This window comes from Pseudonaja textilis, chromosome 2, assembly GCF_049901715.1.
Source record: "Pseudonaja textilis isolate UNSWEBS1 chromosome 2, rPseTex1.2, whole genome shotgun sequence".
NCBI lineage: Eukaryota > Metazoa > Chordata > Lepidosauria > Squamata > Elapidae > Pseudonaja > Pseudonaja textilis.
In genome coordinates this window covers 135087079-135109798 of record NC_141991.1, presented here as the reverse complement: position 1 = coordinate 135109798, position 22720 = coordinate 135087079, and the positions used below count along the sequence as shown (strand labels likewise).

Below are 22720 nucleotides of genomic sequence, written 5' to 3'. Positions count from 1 at the left end.
ATCAAAACAGCTGTAAATGCGGGCCAGTTGCTGAATGCAATCACGTGACACGTGTGCCTGTGTGCACGCGCACACTATCAGAACTTCAAATCCAGGTTGTGAGTAGCCTTGGAAAGGTCCACCATAATTTTGAACGGGTGGTAAGCGACAGGTCATGACTCATAAGTCAAGGGGCTCTACCTATATTCCACTTTGCTTTTTAGCCAGTAAGTTTTACATTGTTTTATGTTTGTTACGTCTCTCTTATACACCTGGATCTAACCATCATTTATTTTAAAGGAGAGGTCAGTCTACCTGCACTTGGAAAGGTTTAGCTCAATTTAATTTTGTGTCGCATTACAGTTCAAAACTCATAATCTTTTTCTTCCTTCAAAATATTCCTGTTAATTAATAATTATCAATTACCTCTTTATGTATCATACTGCAATGTTTTTTTAATTAACCAATTGGGTCATGCATGATGTGTTGGAAGGGTGGGGAGTCAAAATCCCTGATTGGAATGTAAAAGTTTGCTCAGCAATTTGGAATGTTGGTACTTATAAAAGCATGGTCCAGATTTGGATTGCATTTAACTTTGGATTGTATTTAACTTTGGTGCTAAATGAGAAAATTGATCAGTCTGCAGTTACACTAGTGTTGTATCCTGCAACACTTCTGTAAACTAATACTGTTGTTATTACTGTGACAATCGCTTTTATATTCTGAAATGCACCTGTTTTATGAAAGAATTTACTCCACTGTCCCAGAAACATTTGAATTTTTGCCAATACTGTTAACAGAAAATAGCACTTACCTGAGACTATCAGAGAAAGATTCCACCCCATATTTGGAAGGACAGTAGCCTCCCCCAAACATACTTAATCGGCCCATTACGCTGGCAATGTTGACAATACGTCCTTTGGCTTTTCTCAACAATGGTATCATGTGTAAGGTCACGTCAATCAACCCAAGTAGATTGATATCTATGATTTTCTTGAAATCCTCCTTGGTTAGCCACTCGTTTGGGGCAGTCGGGATAGAAACACCGGCATTGTTTACCAATCCCCAAAGTCCTAATGAGAAGAAGAAAAACAGGGGGCATCAACTAAGTGATAAGAGGCCTCTACAGCAGCATCCCTCTGGAACACCCTCTCTTTTTAAATGTTAGGCAAGCCAATCTTCTTCTTCAAACATGTGAAGAAGGCAGCTTAGAGAAGTAATCGCAATAGCACTTATAAGACTTATATACTGCTTCACAGTGCTTTGCAGCCCTCTCTAAGCGGTTTACACACCAGCCTATTGCCCCCAGCCATCTGGGTCCTCATTTTACCCACCTCGAAAGGATGGATGGCTGAGTCAACCTTGAGCTGGTGAGGACTGAACTGCCAAAACTGCTGGCAGCCAGCAGTCAGCAGAAGTAGCCTGCAGTGCTGCATTCTCCCTATTGCACCATCACGGCTCTAAGGCATCCAAAGAGTATCCCATTCAATTCAGCTCTCAAAAGCTGGGATTTATGGAAGCTTAATCTCAGTTTATAGACTTGGGAAGATTAAGTAATATGTTTGGCATGTCTCCCTAGTAAACAATAAGACACAATGCAATATATACATTGGTCAATTTTTTTAGAATTATGTTTACCTAGAAAAGGATAACAGCATTTTGGTTTTGGCCATAGATTTTCCTGTGCAATGTGCAATGTTCTCATTAAAACCTGTTTTGTAACTGAAGGTGGGGTATTCAGACACAAGGACATTTTTTCCTCCATGCCAGCACTCTGCTAAACAACTAATTCCCACAACACTGTCAAACAATTTACTAAGACTGCATTACTATTATTCTTTTCACCCTTCCTATTACCTATCTAATCCTACTTATGGCTATAACATTGTTCCTTGTATCTTTACAATTTATATTGTTTTATTTAGTTTCCTAGTAAGATTTTGATTGCTTATTTGGTTTCCTATGACTATCACTAAATGTTGTTTCTTATGATTATTGATGAATGCATTTTTACACCGAGAGCATATGCACCGAAGACAAATTCCTTGTGTGTCCTATCACACTTGACCAAAAAAGAATTCTAAATTCTATTCTATTCTAATGATGAAAACTCCCTAGTACTTGTAATCATTTTTCACAAATCTTATTTGTAATGGTCTGTGGGAATATCCTTGAGAGATAAGAGGAGGAGGAGTTGCTGCCAGGACAATGGTTAGGCGAGAGACATCTCAGACCACAGAAGAATGGAGATGTGGGACATGTCTTAAAAGAAATCTCCTCTAATCCCCTGGAAAGTAAAGCCAAGGGGAAGAAATGTGCTTTCAATTCCATTATAGCAACCTTCTATTGAAGGTAGTGTTAGTACTCAATCTTACAAGTCCATGCAAATTGGGAAAGTTTCCAAATATTGTGAAATCAGTCAATCTGATATATGCCTGGCATGACAAGTATGCACTGCTGCTGGAAGACATAGTAATGCAGTTACTCCTTGTTTAGCAACCACGAATAGTTGGTTTAGAGTGGTTATGGCAACCATGTTAGAAACCAGAAGATGTGAATTCTAGTCTTGGTTTAGGTATGAAAACAAGACACAATGAGCAAGGACAAAATTTGTATGTAGTGCAGGGCAAGCAACGTGCAGCCTTAATCTGCTTTAATCTATTAATCATTTGCCATAGTCTGTGCTCAGGCTGATGGGAGTTGTAGTCTAAAATACCTAGAAAGTATTAGGGCAACAGTTCTGTCCAGTTTAGTAACTCTTGTCTCCGATACATATTAAGAAACATTTTCCACTGAAAGAAGAGTGTTGAGCAAGTCACATTGCCCAATATGTACAGAGTGGGAATGTGTAGAGATGAGATTTTAAAAATGGACTTCAGACCTAGAGAAGCTAGGATCAAAATCTCCTGCTTAGTATCTTTTTTATAATTATCAGTTTCAAAGGCCTGTTGTGACAAAAATGGGGCTAACCCTTCTAAAAATTCACCCTAATTTACACCAGAAGAATATTATTCTATTTTTAGTCAAATCCTAAAGAAAACCCAAGACTGCCTGAGTTCTGTGCCAACCTTTGTCTCCCACTTGGCTTTTCACCCATTCCGTTACTTTGTCCAGATTTTCTGTGCTGTTGACATCTATGAGGATAGTCTGCAACCGTTCTGACGTTGCTTCTTTCAGCTTCTCTGCACCCTGCTGGGTCAGACAACCTGCCAAGACACGAAGACCTTTCGCATCCAACTGCTGAGCCAGGAGATTGCCAAATCCAGAGTCACAGCCAGTTATGAAGACATATTTCTCTGTCAGGTTTGGGAAAATCTGTTTTTCACGGTACCAACGGAACAAGTAATAGAACCCCAGCAAGGCCGCCACATAAAACCACATGGTCTTCTAATACTTCTGTGACTTCTGGAAGAAAAGAAAGTTACTGGAAATGTTTGATTATCAACTGAGTGGTTGGAGAGAAGGCAAGAATAATCCATAAACAAATTATTTATTGAATAAGCACATGCTTGTATTCACACTCTACCACAAGTCAAGCAACTGAATGATGACTTAGTGTCATTATCTGTCAATGTTTTTATCTGCTGTGTTTTTATAATGAATGGTTTTAATGTTTTCAGTGTTGTTATACTGTAAGCTTCCCAGAGTTGTTGGATACGAGATGGCAAATAAAATAGATAGATGGATGGATGGATGGATGGATGGATGGATAGATAGATAGATAATGATAGATAGATGATAGTTAACGATAGATAGATAGATAATGATAGATAGATGATAGTTAATGATAGATAGATAATGATAGATAATGATAGATAGAAGATAGATAGATAGATAGATAGATAGATAGATAGATAGATAGATAGATAGATAGATAGATAGATAGATTTCTCTGCCAATCTGACCTTGCATGGAAGAGCAGCAAATAGGGTGAGCCATCACTTCAAAATCCTCAGGTAAAAGGTGACATTTGGCCAGGAATACTCCTCCCTTGCTGAATTACATTGCTTTATGTTATAAAGACCACCCAAAAATGCTATTATATTAGTTTCCTACTTCAACAAAATCTTGAGGGTCGATGCATGAATCTCTTCTCTCTCAAACATACACACATTCCTGCACACCCCAACACACACACACACACACACACACACACACACACACACACACCACGACCACCACCACTTTATCCCTGTGGCTGCTCTTTAAAATCAGTGAAGCTAAGAAAGGTGATTGACTCAAAGCCATTCAGTCAGGCTCAGGGCTAAATGGGACTTCGAACTCTTCTCAACAGAGGTCCAGCACTGATTTTCTGGTACAAACTCTTGATATAGTGTTATTTTTTATTATAATATAGTAAATACAGTATTAATAAAAGCATAGCTGAGAAGATCTTTAGGATTCAGGAAACCTCAGCAGACTTTGCTCTTCTTGTGGATGCCAATTGTCTACATTACTGTCCAAACCAAGAGACAGCTGTCATTTAATCACCTTGTCTGGCATTCTGTGCAAATCTACTATATTAACAATAGCTATTTAATAACAAATATTGGTGCAGGAGTTAATAGCCGTTTTCTCTCCAAGGGAGAAGTAGAACATAGTTACGACTGTAATTCACATCCTAGCTGAACTCCTCCATTCATTTGTAAATGGGTCAGGTTCGGGGTGGGATTCTACTGGTTCACACCGGTTCTATAGAGCCAGTTGTTAACGTCACCGGTAGTTCTAAGAACTGGTAAAACCGACCCCTGGCTGGCCCCACCCCTCTCCACCACTCCTACGGGCCACACCCCAATTTTTTTTACTGTGCATGCATGACACTTTTCATGCATGCATGAAAATCCTTGCCTCATTCTCCCCCCCGCCCCCCCTTCACTGGCACTGGCCCCCACCCCTATCCGCCGCTCCTACACTAAAAAAAAAACACGGTTTTACTGCGCATGCGCGAAAATCTTTGCCTCATTCTCCCCCGCCCACCCCGTTCCTACTTATAGCACATGTGTACTACCTACAAAAGTTTCCCGTCCAGCACCATTGCTCACACCAGCAGCAGCCGAAGCAGCTGAGGCAGCCAGCCAGCCAGCCAGCCGTCACCGCCTGCTTTCTGCCACCCTGCCGAGTGAGGGCAAACCACAAGCCCTGGTCGTCACCGCCGCTAACCGCCCTTGCCCAGCCAGCCTGCCTCCCAGGCCTGCCTGCCTGCCTTGCCTGGACTGCCTCCCACAGCAGCTGCTGTTAAAGAAGACACAAGCCCTGGCCACTGCCACCACTAGCCATCCTCGCCTGCCTGGACTGCCTACCCTGGCCTCCGAAGTTGCAGATTGGTAAGTACAACCCGGTTGCCTACCTGCCACCGCCAGCCCCGGTTGAGTGCCAACTCCCAGAACGTCCACCACCCTCGCCGATGCTCCCTGCCATGCCTGCCATCTTTCCTCGCCCACGGCCTTCCATTGTTCCTGCCTTGCCTTTCCACCACCGATTAGTGAGTGAGAAGGCAAAGCAGCAAGCCCTGCCAGTTCTCTACCTCCTCCTGCCACCCCACTGCCAGCCCGGTTGAGTGCCGACTCCTGGGACGGTTGCCGCTGCCTCGTCCACCCTGCGACTGCCATCTTGGCTTGGCCGGCACCACCTTCCCTCACCCGCCACAGCCCAAAGGTTGCTTGCTGCCTTGCCTTCCCACCACCAATTGGTGAGTGAGGAGGCAAAGCAGCAAACCCTGCCAGTCGCCTACCTTCTCCTGCTGCCATCGCCACCAGCCCGGTGGAGTGCCGACTCCCGGGCCAGCCAACCTTGCCGCAGCAAGCCTGAAGACTGAGGAGGACCCCAACGTAGCTGGCTAGCCAAGTTGCCTGCCTCATTTTTGGTAAGTTGTTTTTTTATTTATGTATTTATTTATTTTTTTAGTATCTGTTTTTGTTTTTAAAGCAAAACAGATACTAAAGAAATGAGTAAATACATAAATAAAAAAAGCAACTTACCAAAAATGAGGCAGGCTCTTGTAACATTGTTGTTATACATTATCTGTTTCTGCTTAAATCAATATATAGCAACAATATAACAAAAATCTGCATGCATGTTACAATACATAAATGGATATTTTTTTAAATAAAAGTTTTTTATTTTTTTTAAACAAACAAAACAAACATAAAACATAAACCATCTTCAGTTACATACAGTGTGTCAGTTGGTACAAATCACTTGTGCACAATCTCTGCAGTCTTTCCCTTCCAATTTGCATTATTCCTTACATCACAAATCCAATATATATATATATATATATATATATAATTATTATTATTACTATTATTAATTACTTACTAGACTTTACTAATATTACATCATTTTATGCGAGCAAATCACCATTTTTACTTAATCTACTTTATAACGTTCATTTCATCATCACCAATCTATTCTATAACAATATATCTTTACTTTATCTTACGTCTGTAACTCTATTATACTTCTATTATAAAATATTTCATAAATGAAAAAGCATAGCAGAAACAAATATCAATAAGTACAGCAGTGTAACAGAAAAATTATTTAAATTTCTTTGTATTGGCTTATTTCTAATTTTGTTAATTATATCAACATGTTTAAAATTATCAACCTTCTGAATTTAATTCATACATAGCAATGATCATTTCCCGCCTAATTTCTACCTCTTATCTCTGTCCATTTCTGCACATTGTAATTTTTTAATTTCATTTTCATCTATGGGATCTTTTCATTTTTCCACTGTTGTGCAAACATAATTCTAGCCACTGTTAACACGTGTAACATTAAATATGTATTGTACTCCCTTTATTTATGTGGGTGCCAACAAAAATATTTCTGGTTTTAAAATTTAAATCTACATGTTGCTTTACCATTTTTGCTAACCTTGACACTACATCCTCTTGAAGAGCTACACTAGCAGAGCCCAATACTGAATTCATATATTTCCAGTTTTTTAAACTGAAGAATAAATTTCAGAAAAAGAATTCAGTATTGCTCTGTGAATGTGCCTATCAATTCCATTCGTAAACTAACTTCTTAGATGATTTTGTACAATTATCTTTTTTTCCCTACTATATATATCTGCATAAGGCGGTAAAAAGCTTCAGTACATTTTTAAGCTCATTCTAAAAAGGTTAGGTGACCAAACATGGCTTCTTCTGGCTTCTCTCTCTCTGCTATAGTGAGAGCATTCCATTAGGGACTGTTGGTCCAGGTAAGTAGTCTTGGCTAGGAAAGATTTTTGTGCCACTACTGGCACAAAATAACAAACTCCATGTAGCTCCTCGTAGCTGCCGCGCCTCACCTTGCCCTACCTGTAGCTCCTTGTAGCTGCCCAATCCTGGCCTTACCCTCCCCGTAGCTCCTTGTAGCTGCCGCACCTCACCTTGCCTTCCCTGTAGCTCCTCGTAGCTGCCCAAGCCTCACCTTACCCTCCCTGTGGCTCTTTGTAGCTGCCCAAGCCTCGCCTTAGCTGCCCAAGCCTCACCTTACACTCCCCGTAGTGCCTTACTACCCAAGCCTCGCCTTGCCCTCCCCGTAGCTCCTTGTAGTTGCCCAAGCATCGCCTTGCCCTCCCCGTAGCTCTTTGTAGCTGCCCAAGCCTCGCCTTGCCCTCCCCGTAGCTCCTCATAACTACCCAAGCCTCGCCTTGCCCTCCCCTTAGCTCCTTGTAGTTGCCCAAGCCTCGCCTTACACGCCCCGTAGTGCCTCGTAACTACCCAAGCCTCACCTTGCCCTCCCCGTAGCTCCTCATAACTACCCAAGCCTTGCCTTGCCCTCCCCGTAGCTCCTTGTAGTTGTCCAAGCCTCGCCTTAGCTGCCCAAGCCTCACCTTACACTCCCCGTAGTGCCTCGTAACTACCCAAGCCTCGCCTTGCCCTCCCCGTAGCTCCTTGTAGCTGCCCAAGCCTCACCTTGCCCTCTCCAGAGTTTCCCAAGCCTTGGAAACTGGCAAAAAACACTTGCTAAGCAACTGGCCACTAAGTGAGGACCACCTAAATTTGGTTTGCCAGTCACATGGCCACCTGCCTGGGCCTCTCCAGTCACATGACCACCAAGCCATACCCACAAATTAGGCCACGCCCACAGAACCAGTTGTTAAGAAATTTGAATCCCACCCCTGGTCAGGTCAGCTATGAACGTGTAACATCTTGTTTTATTCCCTTTGAAACCCTGAGAAAACAACTAATACCATGTTTGTAAACCACAGCCCCAGCTGTACAGCCATTTTCAATGCAGTATCTCAACTCACTGATCAAGGAAAGGGAAAATGTTATTTAGGAAAGGATTCTGTTTCCTGCCTCTAACTACTTAAATAGGACAGCTGGTCATCACACTTTTGGTGGGGGGGATTGTTGTTGAGGCAGTTGGGACTCCTGGCAACTGCCTGAACAAGAAAAAACTGCAGCTTTCTTGGCAAGATTTTCAGAAGTTGATTGCCCTTGCCTCTTTCTTGGGGCTGAGAAAAAGAGAATGTCCCAAAATGAACTTCTTGACTAAGACGGAACTAGAACTCAAGAGTCTCCCAGTTTTAGCCTGGTGCTTTTAACTACTCCACCAATTCAAAGGATCACAGGGTCTGCAAGACTCTGACGGGGTTCATAATCTCAGAATCGGTTTGATATGAGAGCCAATTGGATCTAATGGTTCAGCCACCAGGCTAAAAATCAGGAGATGGTGAGTTCTAATCCCACTTTAAGGCTTGAAAATTGTCTGGGTGAGTTTGAGCCACTCGTTCTCTCTCAGTCCAACCCACCTCACAGGCTTGTTGTTGAAGAGAATTAGGCATATTTGCCACCTCTAGCCATTTATAAAAATAACAAGGCTGGGATAATAAATAACATTAAATAAACATAACCTTTTATTAACTGAATGTCCTCTGGGGCATCTGCCTTCAAATCTCACTGGAATGACTGAAGGCTGGTTTAAAGTATGACATTCAACAGGCATTCCCAGATTCAGTCTCTCAGCAGTTAAAAAATAATTTACACTCAGCAATCCCTGAACAAAATAAAACCAAGTGCAGTTCAAGGTGGCATATGATGCTTCTCACCCCTCCTATTTTATTTTCATCAGCTGAGACCGAGTTTTGTGCTATGAGAAATGAATCAGGTGAAGGGAAAGCTGGATTAAAAGAAAAAAGAAAATGAAAGAGAGAGAAAAACCCTAGGACAGGGGGTCTTCAAACTTGACAGCTTTAAGACTTGTGCACTTCAACTCCCAGAATTTTTCCTCCAGTCATGTTAGCTCAGGAATTCTGGGAATTGAAGTCCACAAGTCTTAAACTTGCCAGGTTTGAAGACCTTTGCCCTAGGAGCTAAAAGATTTCTATTTGAGACACTTTAATTAGAGTTAAAACATTATTAAAACACTGACTTGAAGCATTAGTTAAAGTATAATGCTTCTCCCCATTTTCCCAAAGTGAGCTCACCTCAGCAGGATGGGGTTTTGGGGGGAAAAGCGGTTGAAAGGGAGACGAAAAAGAACAGAGTGAATTCAGTATTTCATAAATCGCTCCAGGTTTACTTTGAAAATAAGCCGCCCTCTTCAATTTTACAAAAACAGAGCTCTTTTCGCCATTTCTTCTTAACTAAAAAGAGGGGAGCCGACATACACCCAGCAATATCGCGCCGTTTAAATCACCGTAAACCCCATAAAAGAAGATACCTGTTCAAACGTTCCTTTGCTTAGCCGAAGCCAGGACAAACGCTTCAGGAACCGTGATCGTCTGATTTGTTTTTGCCGATTTCTCTGCCTTGGAAAAACTGAAACTAGGTGGCGTTTACTGCCCTCAGGGCCCGCCCATTCAACTAGAAAGGCAGGCAGAGATCTGAATGGGGATCCTGCCACTAACGCGTGTAATCTGTTGCCTAATTGTTAAAAAAACACACTCATTAGAATAAGAGGAGAGACAGAACAAAAGATGCTGCTGCAAGACCGATGAAGTCATGGTGCAGAACTGCCAATAGTAGAGATGTAAATGATTTAAGTCTTAATAAGGCTGGAATAAATGAATTTATATTTTATATCATTTTAATTATAATTGTAATTTATATTTATTTAGATGTATAAATTGAATGCAATAAATTTATAAATATAAAATGGAAAGAGGGATATACAACTAAAACAGAATACCAGTAAATAGCTCGAATCTGCAAGGACGAAGTCAGGAAAGTTAAGTCTCAGAATTAAGTAAGACTTGCAACAAATGTAAAAAAAAAATATTTTTCAACATGTAAAAAAATAAGAAAAAAGTCAAAGAAAATATTGGTCCACCAAAAGATGACAAGGAAGTTATGGGTAGCAGGGATATATATTACATATAAATGCTACAGAACTGCATCCAATTCTGATGACCAAGATACAAAACAGATTTTGAGACTCACTAAACCATATGATGAATGATTGAAGGAACAAGTCTAGTCCAGAGGTCTCAAAACTTGGCAACTTTAAGACTTGTGGACTTCAGCTCCCAGAATTCTCCAGCCAGCTATGCTGGAGTTGAATTCCACAAGTCTTAAAGTTGCCAAGTTTGGGGACTCCTGGTCTAGTCTAACAAAGAGAAGGAGTAAGATAGCAGTCTTTCAGTACTTGGGCTGTCACAGAGAAGGGGAATCAGTTTATTCTTCAAATCACTTGAGGGCAAGATAAGAAGTAACAGATGGAATCATATCAAAGAGAGATTCAACCTAGATCTGAAGAGAAATTTTGTGACAATGAGAACAATTAATCAGTGGAACAACTCCATTGCTGGAGGTTTTCAAGAAGAGACGGGACAATCATTTGTTGGAAATGGTAGCATAGGATCTCCTACTATTGGCAGGGGGTTGGACTAGAAGACCTCCAAGGTCCCTTCCAACCTTATTGTATTCTATCAATTGTTTAGATCTATGTCAGCTAGGCTTTCAGATAGGTTGTGGAAAACCTTTGGCTAGTGTGAAGGATGGCCTTGGCTGAATGAGAGAAAGTCAAGTGTGGTAGGGTCATGCTAATTCTCTTTGATCACCTTACAGCTCATATTCTTTTCCATTGCTGTATAGATAGTGTGTGTGTGTGTGTGTGTGTGTGTTTTTTGGGGGGGTGGTATTTCTTAGTGCTTTCTGAATTTGGTGATCTTGCAGACGTTTCATTACCAAACTAGGTAACATCATCAGTGCTAGAAGGGAGTGGGGTTCACTCTTATATTTATATATCAGTAGCTTGCCCTGTCAGTGTTGGTCAGGGGTGGGATTCAACTGGTGTTACTATTGGTTCGGTGACTATGTTCTGAAATGCTGCCAGTGATGGGGAGTTGTTCACAAGAAAACACATGGAAGCAGCTGTCACAACAAAAAGAGTTCCATACCTATTACTGTAGTTAAATTTTAACCAGGTAGACAAAGAAAAAAAAGAGATAATTCTGATACATGTTCAAAGAAAATGGGTATCTGATTGTTGTACTTCAGGGTGTCAAACTGGCGGCCTGCAAGTTGGATGTGTCACATGCCCACCCCCGCTCCGCAAAGGCAAAAAACATTGCGATACTTCACACGACACAATTGAGTTTGATACCCGTGGCTAGATATTCATAGTACTTGCAATTCTTACAGCTATTATTTAGGTTTAAGACAACCTTACTGAACAGTGCTATAGATCTCATTAGACTCACTTTTCCTGTTCGTTGAAAGCTTGGTCCAGGAACACCCTATCCCCAGGCTCCTTGTTCAGCTTGGCTTTAATCTAAAAGTAATTAGACTGAAACAAAACAGCTGCATTGCAAAGCAAACTTATCTAATGAGTGAGAAAAACTAAGATGTTATGCTCCCATACTGTGGCTTGCTTAACTGATAATATTGGGCATTAGTCATTATTAGAAACTATCTCTTTATCACAGAGGAACTATAGTTGTTTCTTGTCTCCTCTAACAGGTGCCTGAAATTATTAAATTCTTTCCTGAGATTCATGTTTTTCTTGGCTTCGGCTTCTATTTTGTTATTTGCAATCTCCACCATTTGTTTAGACATCCAGTTTGGTTGCTTGGTCTTTGGATGTATCTTTTCACATTCATTCTTAACAATTTCAACCAGCATACAGCTGGAAGGGACCTTGGAGCAGGGGTGAGATTCAAATGTCTTAACAACTGGTTCTTGGGCGTGTCCTAATTTGTGGGTATGGCTTGGTGGTCACATGACTGGCTGGGCATGGCTTGTATGTAAATATTGTAAGTATTTATGTAAATATTTAATTTTTTATTTAAAAAAAAGCAACTTTTACCCAAAATCAGGCAAAGCAGGCAGGCAGATTGAGTTGCGCACAGAATCACAGATTCACTTAGAGATCTATCTATCTGCAATCTGTTGCCTGAGTCTGCACTGAAAAATAGAAGCTTCAGTCCTAAGGGAGGTTCAATTATGCTTTTAGATTAGCTAGAAAGCAATAAATTCAACAATTTCCTGCTTTCTAGGTAATCTAAATCTCTCGGCACAACAGAACAGCTGATGGTCGGGGGGGAAAAAAGGAAAAATAGCAACTTAGCAGGCAAGTTTGATGGGTGCGCATGCCAGGTAAGGAGTGATTGGGCAGAGCAGGGCCAGCCAGTGGAGCGATGTGCCGATTCTCTGAACTGGACAAAATCGTAACAACTGGTTCTATAAAACCGGACCAAACAGGTAGAATCCCACCCCTGCCTTGGAGGTCTTGTAGTCCAACCTCCTGCTCAAGGAGGAGATCCTATACAACAGGGGTATCAAACTCACATCGTCACAGCATCATCATGTGATGTATCACAACTATTTTCCCTTTTGCTAAACCAGGCACAGGTGAGGCCAGTGCATAATGCATCCGGCCCATGGGCTGTGAGTTTGACAGCCCTGTCAAACCTGAGACAAGTAGCTGTCCAGTCTCTTCTTAAAAACATTCTGTGATGTAGCACCTACAACTTCTGAAAGCAAGATGTTCCACTAGTTAATTGTCCTCACTGTTAGGAAGTTTTTCCATAATTCCAAGTTGCTTCTCTCCTTGATTAGTTTCCATCCATCATTTCTTGTCTTGCCATCTGATTTGGAAAATAAGTTGACCCCCTCTTCTTTGTGGTGGTCCCTCAAGTGCTGCTATTATGTCACCCCTAGTCCTTCTTTTCTCTAATCTAGACTAACCATACCCAGTTCCCATAAGCTTTCTTCATACGTTTTAGTCTCAAGGCCTTTAATCATCTTAGTTGCTCTGCTCTGCACATTTTTCAAAGTCTCAACATCTTTTTTGTAATGTGATTTTAACTTATTTGATTTCAATCTGCAGTTCCTCCGGTTCTTCTGGTTCAGGGTTTCAAAGGGATTCCTGTATAATATGTGTATATATATGCAAGGTCACATTTACAAACCAGTTGGTTTTGTTCTTTAGCTTACATTGGAACCTGCGCAAGAACAGTATGGTTTGTTGCAGTCAGCCCTGGGCCCAATCTTCCATTACAACTGAGCTCTTCATTTCCTTATACAAGTAACATAATCAATTTGATTTATGTGTGCGTTGTCTCTTGAGGGTGAAGTATTTGGAAGATGTGAACTCTTCCTTTCTATGTACATTGATAAACAAAACTATGGCTGGAAAAGGTTGGAAAATAATTACATTCATCTCAAGGCATAAACTTTACAATCAAGACATGCACAAACCTGCAGAGTAAAATAAGTTCCATTTTTAAAAGTACTACAGGAAACACAACAAAAGGTATGTTATGACATATATTTGTATAAATAAGCATGCATGTGAAGAGAATAAAAGAGTTGGAAGGGACCTTGGAGGTCTTCTAGTCCAACCCCCTGCTTAGGCAGGAAACCCTACACCATTTCAGACAAATGGCTGTCCAATCTCTCCTAAAAAACTTCCAGTGTTGGAGCATTTACAACTTCTGGAGGCAAGTTGTTCCACTGATTAATTGTTCTAACTGTCAAGAAATGTCCTCTTAGTTCTAGATTGCTTCTCTCCTTGATTAGTTCCTACCCATTGCTTCTTGTCTTGCTCTCAGGTGATTTGGAGAATAGCTTGACTCCTTCTTCTTTGTGGCAGCCCCTCAAATACTGGAATACTGATATCATGTCACTCCTAGTCCTTCTTTTCTCTAGACTGGCCATACCCAATTCCTGCAACTGTTCTTCATATGTTTTTGTCCCCAGGCCTTTAATCATCTTAGTTGCTCTTCTTTGCACTTTTCCCCCACCCCAGAGTTCAATATATTTTTTGTAATATAGTGACCAAAACTGTATTCCAAGGCATTTATAAAGTAGTATGAACACGTCACGTGACCTTGATTCTATCTGTTTAAGATATTAGGTAGGAAGATATAGGAAGATGCTGGAGATGGCTGATCTCTTTAGTGATTATGACAAGCCCATGTCTGCTGCATGGGAGAAAGCAGTGGTAACTGGATTTTACTAAGAAAAACTATTCCCCCCCGCTCACATTTTTGAAACAGCTTTAAATACAGTTCTTCTATATAGGTAATCCTTAAAGTTAACATAAACAAAGGAAACTATAGAAACAATGGCAGAGGGCACATCCTAATGGGATTTAGGGGTCACGAGGTTGAACAGCAATTAAGAGCAGTGCTAGACACAACAATTCACAGTCCTTATTGAGTCCTTAACAAAAGTCTTGGGGAGTATAAACAGGAAGACTTTCAAACAATGTATGCCTCTGGTCAGGTAAAGGTTAATCTCAGTTGAGCTCCATTTGAAAAACTTAATCCCTTCAATAGAAGGGAAAAGATCTAGTAAATTTAAGATGCACTGGAAGAATAATAATACAGGTAGTCCTTGACTTACGGCCACAATTGAGCCCAAAATTTCTGATGTCAAGTGAAGCATTTATTAAGTGAGTTTTGCCCCATTTTATGACCTTTCCTGACAGCCGTTAAGTGTATTATTGCAGTTGTTAAGTTAGTAGCACGGTTGTTAAGTGAATCTGTCTTTCCCATTGACAAAAACCGATCACGTGATCCCAGAACACTGCAACCATCATAAATATGAACTAGTTGCCAAACATCCAAATTTTGATTCCATGACCAAGGGGATACTGCAATGGTCATGAAAAACGGTCACAAGTCATTTTTTCAGTATCTTTGAACGGTCACTAAATGAACTGTTGTAAAGCGAGGACTACCTGTAATTCCAGATTAATCTGTACATACCTTTTTAAAACTTATCTAAGCACTTTTCTTTTGAGCAGGTAACAGATGTGGTGATCAAACCTTCATCTGAAAACTCAAAGACTTGCTCTAGCAGTGATGTCTAACAGCTGTTTGGTCTAGTGGTTAAAGTGCCAAGCTAGAAAGTGGGATACTATGAGTTTCTGGTCCTGCCTTAGCCATGAAAGCCAGCTGGGTGACTTTGGGCCAGTTATCAAAGTCACAGAAAGTTGTCATCTCACAGGGTTGTTGTTATGTGAAAAATAGGACGAAAAAGGTAGGTTGGATAAACATTCTTTGCTTTTTCTGCATAAACAATGACAATAATTCCTTCTTGCCATGCTACTTCCACTGAAGATATAGATCTTCATCTTCCCAGCAGTCTCCTTTGTTAGCATATTGGATCTATTTCATTAACCTGTATGGTGCCTGCCCTTTTGCCCACCACTATCACATTCTTCAGTCCTTCTCATTTATCTATCAAATTTGTTCCTTTATGGTTTCAGATATTCTTCTTGGTTGCCTGCTAAGTAGTTTCAAAAGGACTAAACCCAAAAGAGGCACTTTGCTACATGCAAAATAACAAGTTTGGGATAGATTGTCCTACTTGCTTCTTGTGACTGGTTCATCCGATAAGTCTGATAATCAATATGATAAGAGGATGATAAGAATTGATTCTTATTCCTATAATCCACGAAAGGACAGATACCTTTAAAAAAACCTGATTGCAAGTCTACACTTTAGTCCACTAAAAAAACAATGCCTGCTATTTTCTTAAATGAAATGTTTTTTTAAGGAAACTGCTATAGGGTAACAAGTAACAAGGTAAATTGGTGCCAGATAAGAATCAACGGATTTCAGGGATGGGGTTGGATTTAGGTCTTTTACCGAGGCATAGGGATTCCAAACTGATGATGCGTTTGACTCCATCCTCTGGCTCAGCCTGGTCATTTCCTACAGGTGATTAGAGAAAGTACATTTCCATCCCAAATTCGAAAAGTGTGACAAGTAGATGAATGGGCAGGGGAGCAATATTGGCATCTCTGCTTTCGCTGGTTTAGATACCCCAACAACCAAGCACTTGTGCATAGTAGGACAGGGGATGCCAAGCAGGTCTTCTAAACAAGCAATGAGGCTTGGTAAATAAACAATGATCAATAATTGATACCCCCCAAATAAGTTGTGTCTGCACAAGAAAACTCCATTTACTTTTAATGATGTTAAAGTAGGAGCCCTGCACATCTGAAAATATGAGGTGCTGCAACATGCAGGATTTTGAAATCTGTACTGGGATGAGATGTGTACAGCCACCAAGAGCTCAGTGTTTTTCCTGTATTTTCAGGGACCTCCTACAAACACATTGAGAACCACAGATCTGACCTCCCTCTCCCCAAGGGTAAACCATAAGAAAAGAAAGCAAGAAATATCAAGGACCCAGATACTAAACTGATCTGCCACCTTGTATACAGTATTGTACTTGTTGTCTGGGCATGCATCACCACCTTGAGTTATTTATAAAAAAAATAAAAATAAAGGCAGGATACAAATATATAAATATAAATAAATAAATAAACTCATATATAAAAGGGGTAAGGTTTGATAGTTTTGACTGGTCATGGCTTCCCTCCTGACAGTTATTACCCTCTTCACTTTGCAAATACCTTTGATCCATATACTATTAATTCAGATGTAACTCAATCCTTCAACATGCTATATTAATTTTGATTGATTATGCCATCAGGTCATTGTCACACTTAACGATCACATTGATAGATTTTCTTCATGAAGATCGGTCTCTAACCTAGTTTTTCATAACATGTTATGTTAAATACTCCCTGAAACTATCCTGCATTTAATCATGTGAGAAGAGCAATCATGAGGTAAACTATGGAGGCCCAATTTATCTCAAAATGTTTTCTTTCCAACTCAAATGCAGGACGGAAGCACTCTAATGTGGCCATGAAAAAGAATCTTAACTTCCAACTGGTGGATAACAAAGCAGATGTGAAGGATTGCTTTTAAGAGCCTTTTGAAGTAATGTGTTTGTACCTGCTACAGTGTCATTTTTAAAAGAGCAGAAAACAAGTTGTCTCCTTCAAGAGGTCATCTGTTAGGGAAACCAAGGCTAGGTGTTGTGTTTCAAAATCAGGACTGAACTCAGACATCTTCAGCTTTGTAGATACCTAGTTCTTTAAAACATTGTTGTTTTAAAAACTAGCAAGAAATCAAGTGATTTAAGAATTATCGGGTTTTCTGTAGACATTTCCCACCCTAGTAATGATACATTTGAAGATGGCTCATTTCACACCAGCGATTGTAGGAAGAGAATTGCATTAGTCTATAGGAATAATAATAATAATAATAATAATAATAACAACAACAACAACAACAACAACAACTCCTCTAGAGAAAAGGGTAGTCAGCTACTGTGTAATAGACTGCACTGTGCTACCTCACGTTTTGTCATGTATCAATGTCATCCACCAAGAAGCACAGTTCCCTACATACACAAAGGTGGGATGGGAGAGGGAGGCAGGGAGAGGGAGAGAGGGAGGGGGAGAGGGAGGGAGGGGGAGAGGAAGAGAGAGAGGGAGGGAGGGAGATGGAGAGAGGGAGGGAGGGGAGAGGGAAGGGGAGAGGGAGGGGGAGAGGAAGAGAGGGAGGGAGGGAGGGAGGGAGAGGGAGAGGGAGGGAGAGGGAGAGAGAGAGAGAGAGACATAGCTGGAAATAAATTTCACCAACCATATATACTGGGGGTCTTCTAGTTATACTTTCTCTGTGTGTCTTTTTCATTTCTTTCACTAGATGGGTACACTTTGGTGAAATGAAGCATTGATCCTAATCACACCACCACAACATCAATATCACCATCATTACATCTAAACATTAACCAAAGAAGTGATATCTTACCAGACTGTAAAGGAATTTGGACTGGCCTTGAGATATGGGTGGGAGAAGTGAGAAAGTGATTCCGAACATCTATTGTCCTTAAAAAGAGGCTGTGACTGTTTGGGGGCAATATTTTGTCAACGTAACGTATTACATTGTATTCCTGCATTGTTTGTTTCTTCACCTGGCACATTTCCAATGGCTGCACACACAGAAAAGAAATGGCTGGAATGTGCTCTAGACATGCATTCTTGTCATAATTTTGATTCCCTAAACCAGAGTTTCTCAAAGTATGGTCTTAGGGCCCCTGAAGGGGGTCACCCAAGACCCCCTCAGGACTCTCGAAATCAAAATGGTTTGCCACCATACAATATGTTGAAAAGTAATATTAAGATCTTATCAAACGATTATGAGATGTGAGCAGCAATAAATGCACCCATTTTAATTTTTAAAGTGGTAAATATCAATACATATAATCTATAAAAACAAAAGCTCTTATGAGGTCCTCCAGAAAAATGGAGAGTGATTGCAACTCTTTGATGAGAAATCTGTCCAAAGAGAACAAATGCACTTTTGTATGGTAGAAAAATAACTAGATCTCCAGATATACTTCTACCAACTCAGGATTTAATAAATGAAGGAATTGTTGTTTTTCATTAGAGTATGAAAATGGTTGGTTGCTAAGGCCTGCAGCCCTTGCTGTTGTTAAAGGATTAAGATTCAAACAGATAAGAATAATTGGCTCTTTGTTCAGATTCAAAAAACAAGGAACTGCTTTAGTAGAATTGGCTGTGTAATTGGCTGTCATTCAGCTTTCTACCTTTAATGCGAGATTTCTCTGAGAATCACTTACCAGAAGGATACAGTTGTGGACTCAGCATTTAATGTAACTCTAATAATAGAAGACAGCCTTGAACCCGTAACTTTTCAGATGAGTTGGAATACACAACTCAGAAGTTACCATATCGGTTGAGAATTCCAGGAACACCAAGAAAGCTGTTAGAGAGGTTTAGTTTCAAATGATAAATTCCCCATAGAAAAATTCATCAAAAATATTTATTAAAAATTACTAAATCCTGTCTCTATTTATTGATTGTTATGAAAGCAAACCTCTTTCTCTTTCTTGCACTCATTAATATTAATCCCATTCAAGGCTAAGATTAATAGTACTTGAGACCTCTTTTTATGCTTTTAACTACAGTTGGATATTCTAATATTAAAGCACGATTGGCAGGAGGAGGAAGAAAAACAGGGTTAAAATCTTATCAGTTTTCTGATAAGCTTTAGAGCAAGCATGTCCATCCTGCAGTCTATGGGCATCATTCAGCCCTGGATAGCTAAAAGTGCGGTCCCACAAGATTGTAAACTTTAATAATATTATGCAATTTTATATTATAAAACTATATTATATATTTTACATGCGGCCCAAGACAATTCCTATTCACTCAGTACAGCTCAGGGAAGCCAAAAGGTTGGTCGCCCATACTTTAGAGCAGGGGTGTCAAACTCATGGCATCACGGTGGCATCATGTGACTTATTGGGACTTTGCTAAACCAGGTGGGGGCGGGGCCAGCACGTGACTTGCCTGGCCCACGGGCCGCGAATTTGACACTCCTGCTTTAGAAGTACTTGTGGATCTTTTAAGGACCCAACATCCATTTTAATATTTGGGTTGAAAAAAATTTTCACCTCCTGGCACTCTGCATCACCCTGCATCAGGAATCAGGTCCTGGCATCGGGAATTTTCTCTGCCGGAACCCAAATATGGTCTATTTTTTAAAAAGCAACCACCCACCATTTTAAAGCATCAAATTCAACTCAGAATCTTGTCCTGGCATATGTTTTAGCATTTCGGTTGAAAAACATTTTGGCTGCTCAGCCTCCTACATCAGGAATTTTCTTCACCACCAGATATGATCAATTTTTAAACAGGGACCAGCATCATTTTTAAGCATGAATTTCTACACAGAATCTCGTCCCAGCAACTGTTTTAGTATTTGGGTTTGTCGCTAACCCTGGCATCAGGAATTTTCTTCTCCTGAAACCAAATATGGTTGATTTTTAAAAACAGCAACCAACACCATTTTCTGACATGAAATTCAACCCCAAATCTTGTCCTGGAGTCTCTTTTAGTATTTGAATGGTTTGGCCTCAATTCTAAACGTTATGTCTAGAGAAACCCAGGCACTGCTCATCACCTGTGCAATATCATCCCAATAATGAAGCATGGTGATGATAGCATCATGCTGAGGTGGTGTTTTTCAGCAGCAGGGACTGGGAAACTGGTTAGGGAAAGCTGAATGGAGCCAAGTACAGGGATATCCTCAGTGAAAACCTGTTCCTCAGCTCTCAGGACCTCAGACTGGACCAAAGGTTGACTTTCCAACATGACAACCATCTTAAACACACAGCCAAGACTACACAGGAATGGCTCAGGGACAACTCTGTGACTATCCCAGAATGGCCCAGCTAGAGCCCTGACTTGAATCCTATTGAACATCTCTGGAGGGACCTGTAAACGGTCACCCACCAACCTGGCTGATTTGCAAGGAAGAATGGCGGCAAATCCAGGGGTGCAAAACTTGTGGTGTCATATACCCCAAAAGACTCGAGGCCATAATTGCTGTCAAAGGTGCTTCCACAAAGTACTGAGTGCTTATGCCAATACTTATTTCAGGTGTTTTTTTTTTCTTTTTAATAAATTTACAGACATTTCTAAAATTCTGTTTTCACTTTGTCATTATGGGGTACTGAGTGTAGATTAACAAGGGAAAAAAGTGACTTTCAACAACTGCTGAATCATGCTGCAGCATAACAATATTGACAAAACTGAATGGGGGTCTGAATACTTTCTGAATGCACTTTATATTTACAGCAGACAAGAGTCAGAAACACAGGAACATCATGAGGTAAAACAGGGGTCTTCAAACTTGGCAAGTTTAAGACTTGTGGGCTTCAACTCTCAGAATTCCTCCTCCAGTCATGTTAGCTCAGGAATTCTGGGAGTTGAAGTCCACAAGTCTTAAACTTGCCAAGTTTGAAGATCTTTGTGGTAAAGCATCAGCCAGTATACAAAGCATATAGAAGAAAACGGTGGGGGGAAGGGAAACTCCCCCTTTACTCTCCCTTTACACCCACAGGAACCAATCATTGTGTAGATTGCCTGCCTCATGGAGGAGCCAACACTTTTGTACACTGTCCGAGCTACTAAATTTAATATCCTAATACCCTGGCTGGTACAATGGGGGTGCACAGTGTTGTTGCAGGAAATTACGAGACTCAGACCACGGAGTCAAAGATAATTGTTTTATTTGCACAAAGGTTCAGAGATATTTAGCCAAGGCACATCTGAATGTCTTCCTAGGAGTTATAGTTACTTTTATACACTCCAAAGGCTACAAACCACAGAAAAACAACTTGTCAATCATCCATTGATTACTCTGAATTTCAGCTACCCACATCCCCTGTTGCTGGGCGAAAGTAGCTGGATTTCACAAAATCTTTGCTAACCCACCTTGCTAAATCCTCTGACTTCTTGTACATCTGTTTGTGGTTTTTATTGCAAGCAAGACAACGTTTCCTGCTTGACAAATATGGGTGAATGACCGAAGGATGACCCTTTAATCTGGCATTTTTCATTAATACACACACATTTCATTATCAAGCAGAATCATGTTAATATCTCCCTAAAAACAATATATTTATTCTTTCTGCCTTAGTGTGGCAGGTAGGGTGACTATGGACAGGGTCAGGTGGATGGGGGCAGCTGGTGGAAGTGGCTAAGTAGTCAGCTAAAAGGCAATCATAAATATGGGTGGCCCTGAGTGGGCTGGGAGTTTGTTGATGTGACCGCAAGCACAAGTCTTTTGTTCAGCACCATCGTAAATTCAAATGGCCACTGAGTTAATGAATATTAAGCAAGGACTAGTAGCATGGCAAATGTCAGATCAAATTAGAGACTTGGGTGTATTTTAGGATGACGTTTCCTCATTGGTAGCTTTATCACTGTTAGACTGATTAGCAACTGTTCTGCTAAAGCAGAGGTGCAGAGCCTGAGGCCAGAGGTCGAAGCCTTTAGAGGCTGGTGATAGTTGCTATTAATTTGTAACATGTCTGAACCAGAGAATGGTAACTGTGTGGCATGGGGGAAAATCTATAATTAATTCTAATTAAATGTAGAAGAGAACAAATCAAATTTTATCATGACTCCTGGATGTGAGCCAGAAAAGCTCTTCAAAGGCTAAGCGTGTGTTTTGAATCAGAAAAAGATATTCACCACAATTTCTTTGACTCAAGAAAAAGATATTCACCACAGTTTCTTTGATTCAGAGCTTTCTTATTAAAACCGAGATATTTAACACAGGCCTGAGTGTCCTTTACCACTTTCAGATCAGAACAATTTGGTCTACCAGTTAAGGCACCAGGTTAAAAGCCAGAAACTGTGAATTTTAGTCCTGCCCAGGCCATGAAAGCTAGGTTGGGTGCCCTTGGGATAATCAATCTTAGCTCAATTCACCTTACAGGGTTGTTGTTATAGAGAAAACAAGAGGAAGGAGTATTTTATATGTTCACTGATTTGAGTTATTAATTAAAAAAAAATAAAGGCAGAAGATATAGATTGATGATAGATAGATGATAGATAGATAGATAGATAGATAGATAGATAGATAGATAGATAGATAGATAGATAGATA

At 40.5% G+C, this 22720-nt stretch overlaps 1 protein-coding gene and 1 long non-coding RNA gene across 4 annotated transcripts in view; one reads left to right on the top strand and one right to left on the bottom strand.

Annotated features, from left to right (window-relative positions):
- The window catches only part of LOC113452299 (retinol dehydrogenase 16), a 37490-nt gene extending 19387 nt beyond the window's left edge, over window positions 1-18103 (bottom strand). For 2 of the 3 annotated variants that reach the window (XM_087925406.1, XM_087925407.1), the window contains exons 1-3: window positions 9646-9745; window positions 3048-3384; window positions 794-1052 (exon numbers count right to left, since the gene is read on the bottom strand). In XM_087925406.1, coding sequence (XP_087781532.1) covers window positions 794-1052; window positions 3048-3360 — 572 coding nt within the window. In that variant the 5' untranslated portion in view covers window positions 3361-3384; window positions 9646-9745. Of the gene's footprint in view, window positions 1-793; window positions 1053-3047; window positions 3385-9645; window positions 9746-18046 lie in introns of those variants that run through there. The other variant, XM_087925408.1, reaches the window with a different exon arrangement.
- LOC148127100 (uncharacterized) lies at window positions 17071-18477 on the top strand. The gene is made up of 2 exons (XR_015741939.1): window positions 17071-17170; window positions 17942-18477. It is a non-coding gene; the product is annotated as an uncharacterized LOC148127100 (long non-coding RNA).
- The last annotated feature ends 4243 nt before the right edge of the window (window positions 18478-22720 follow it).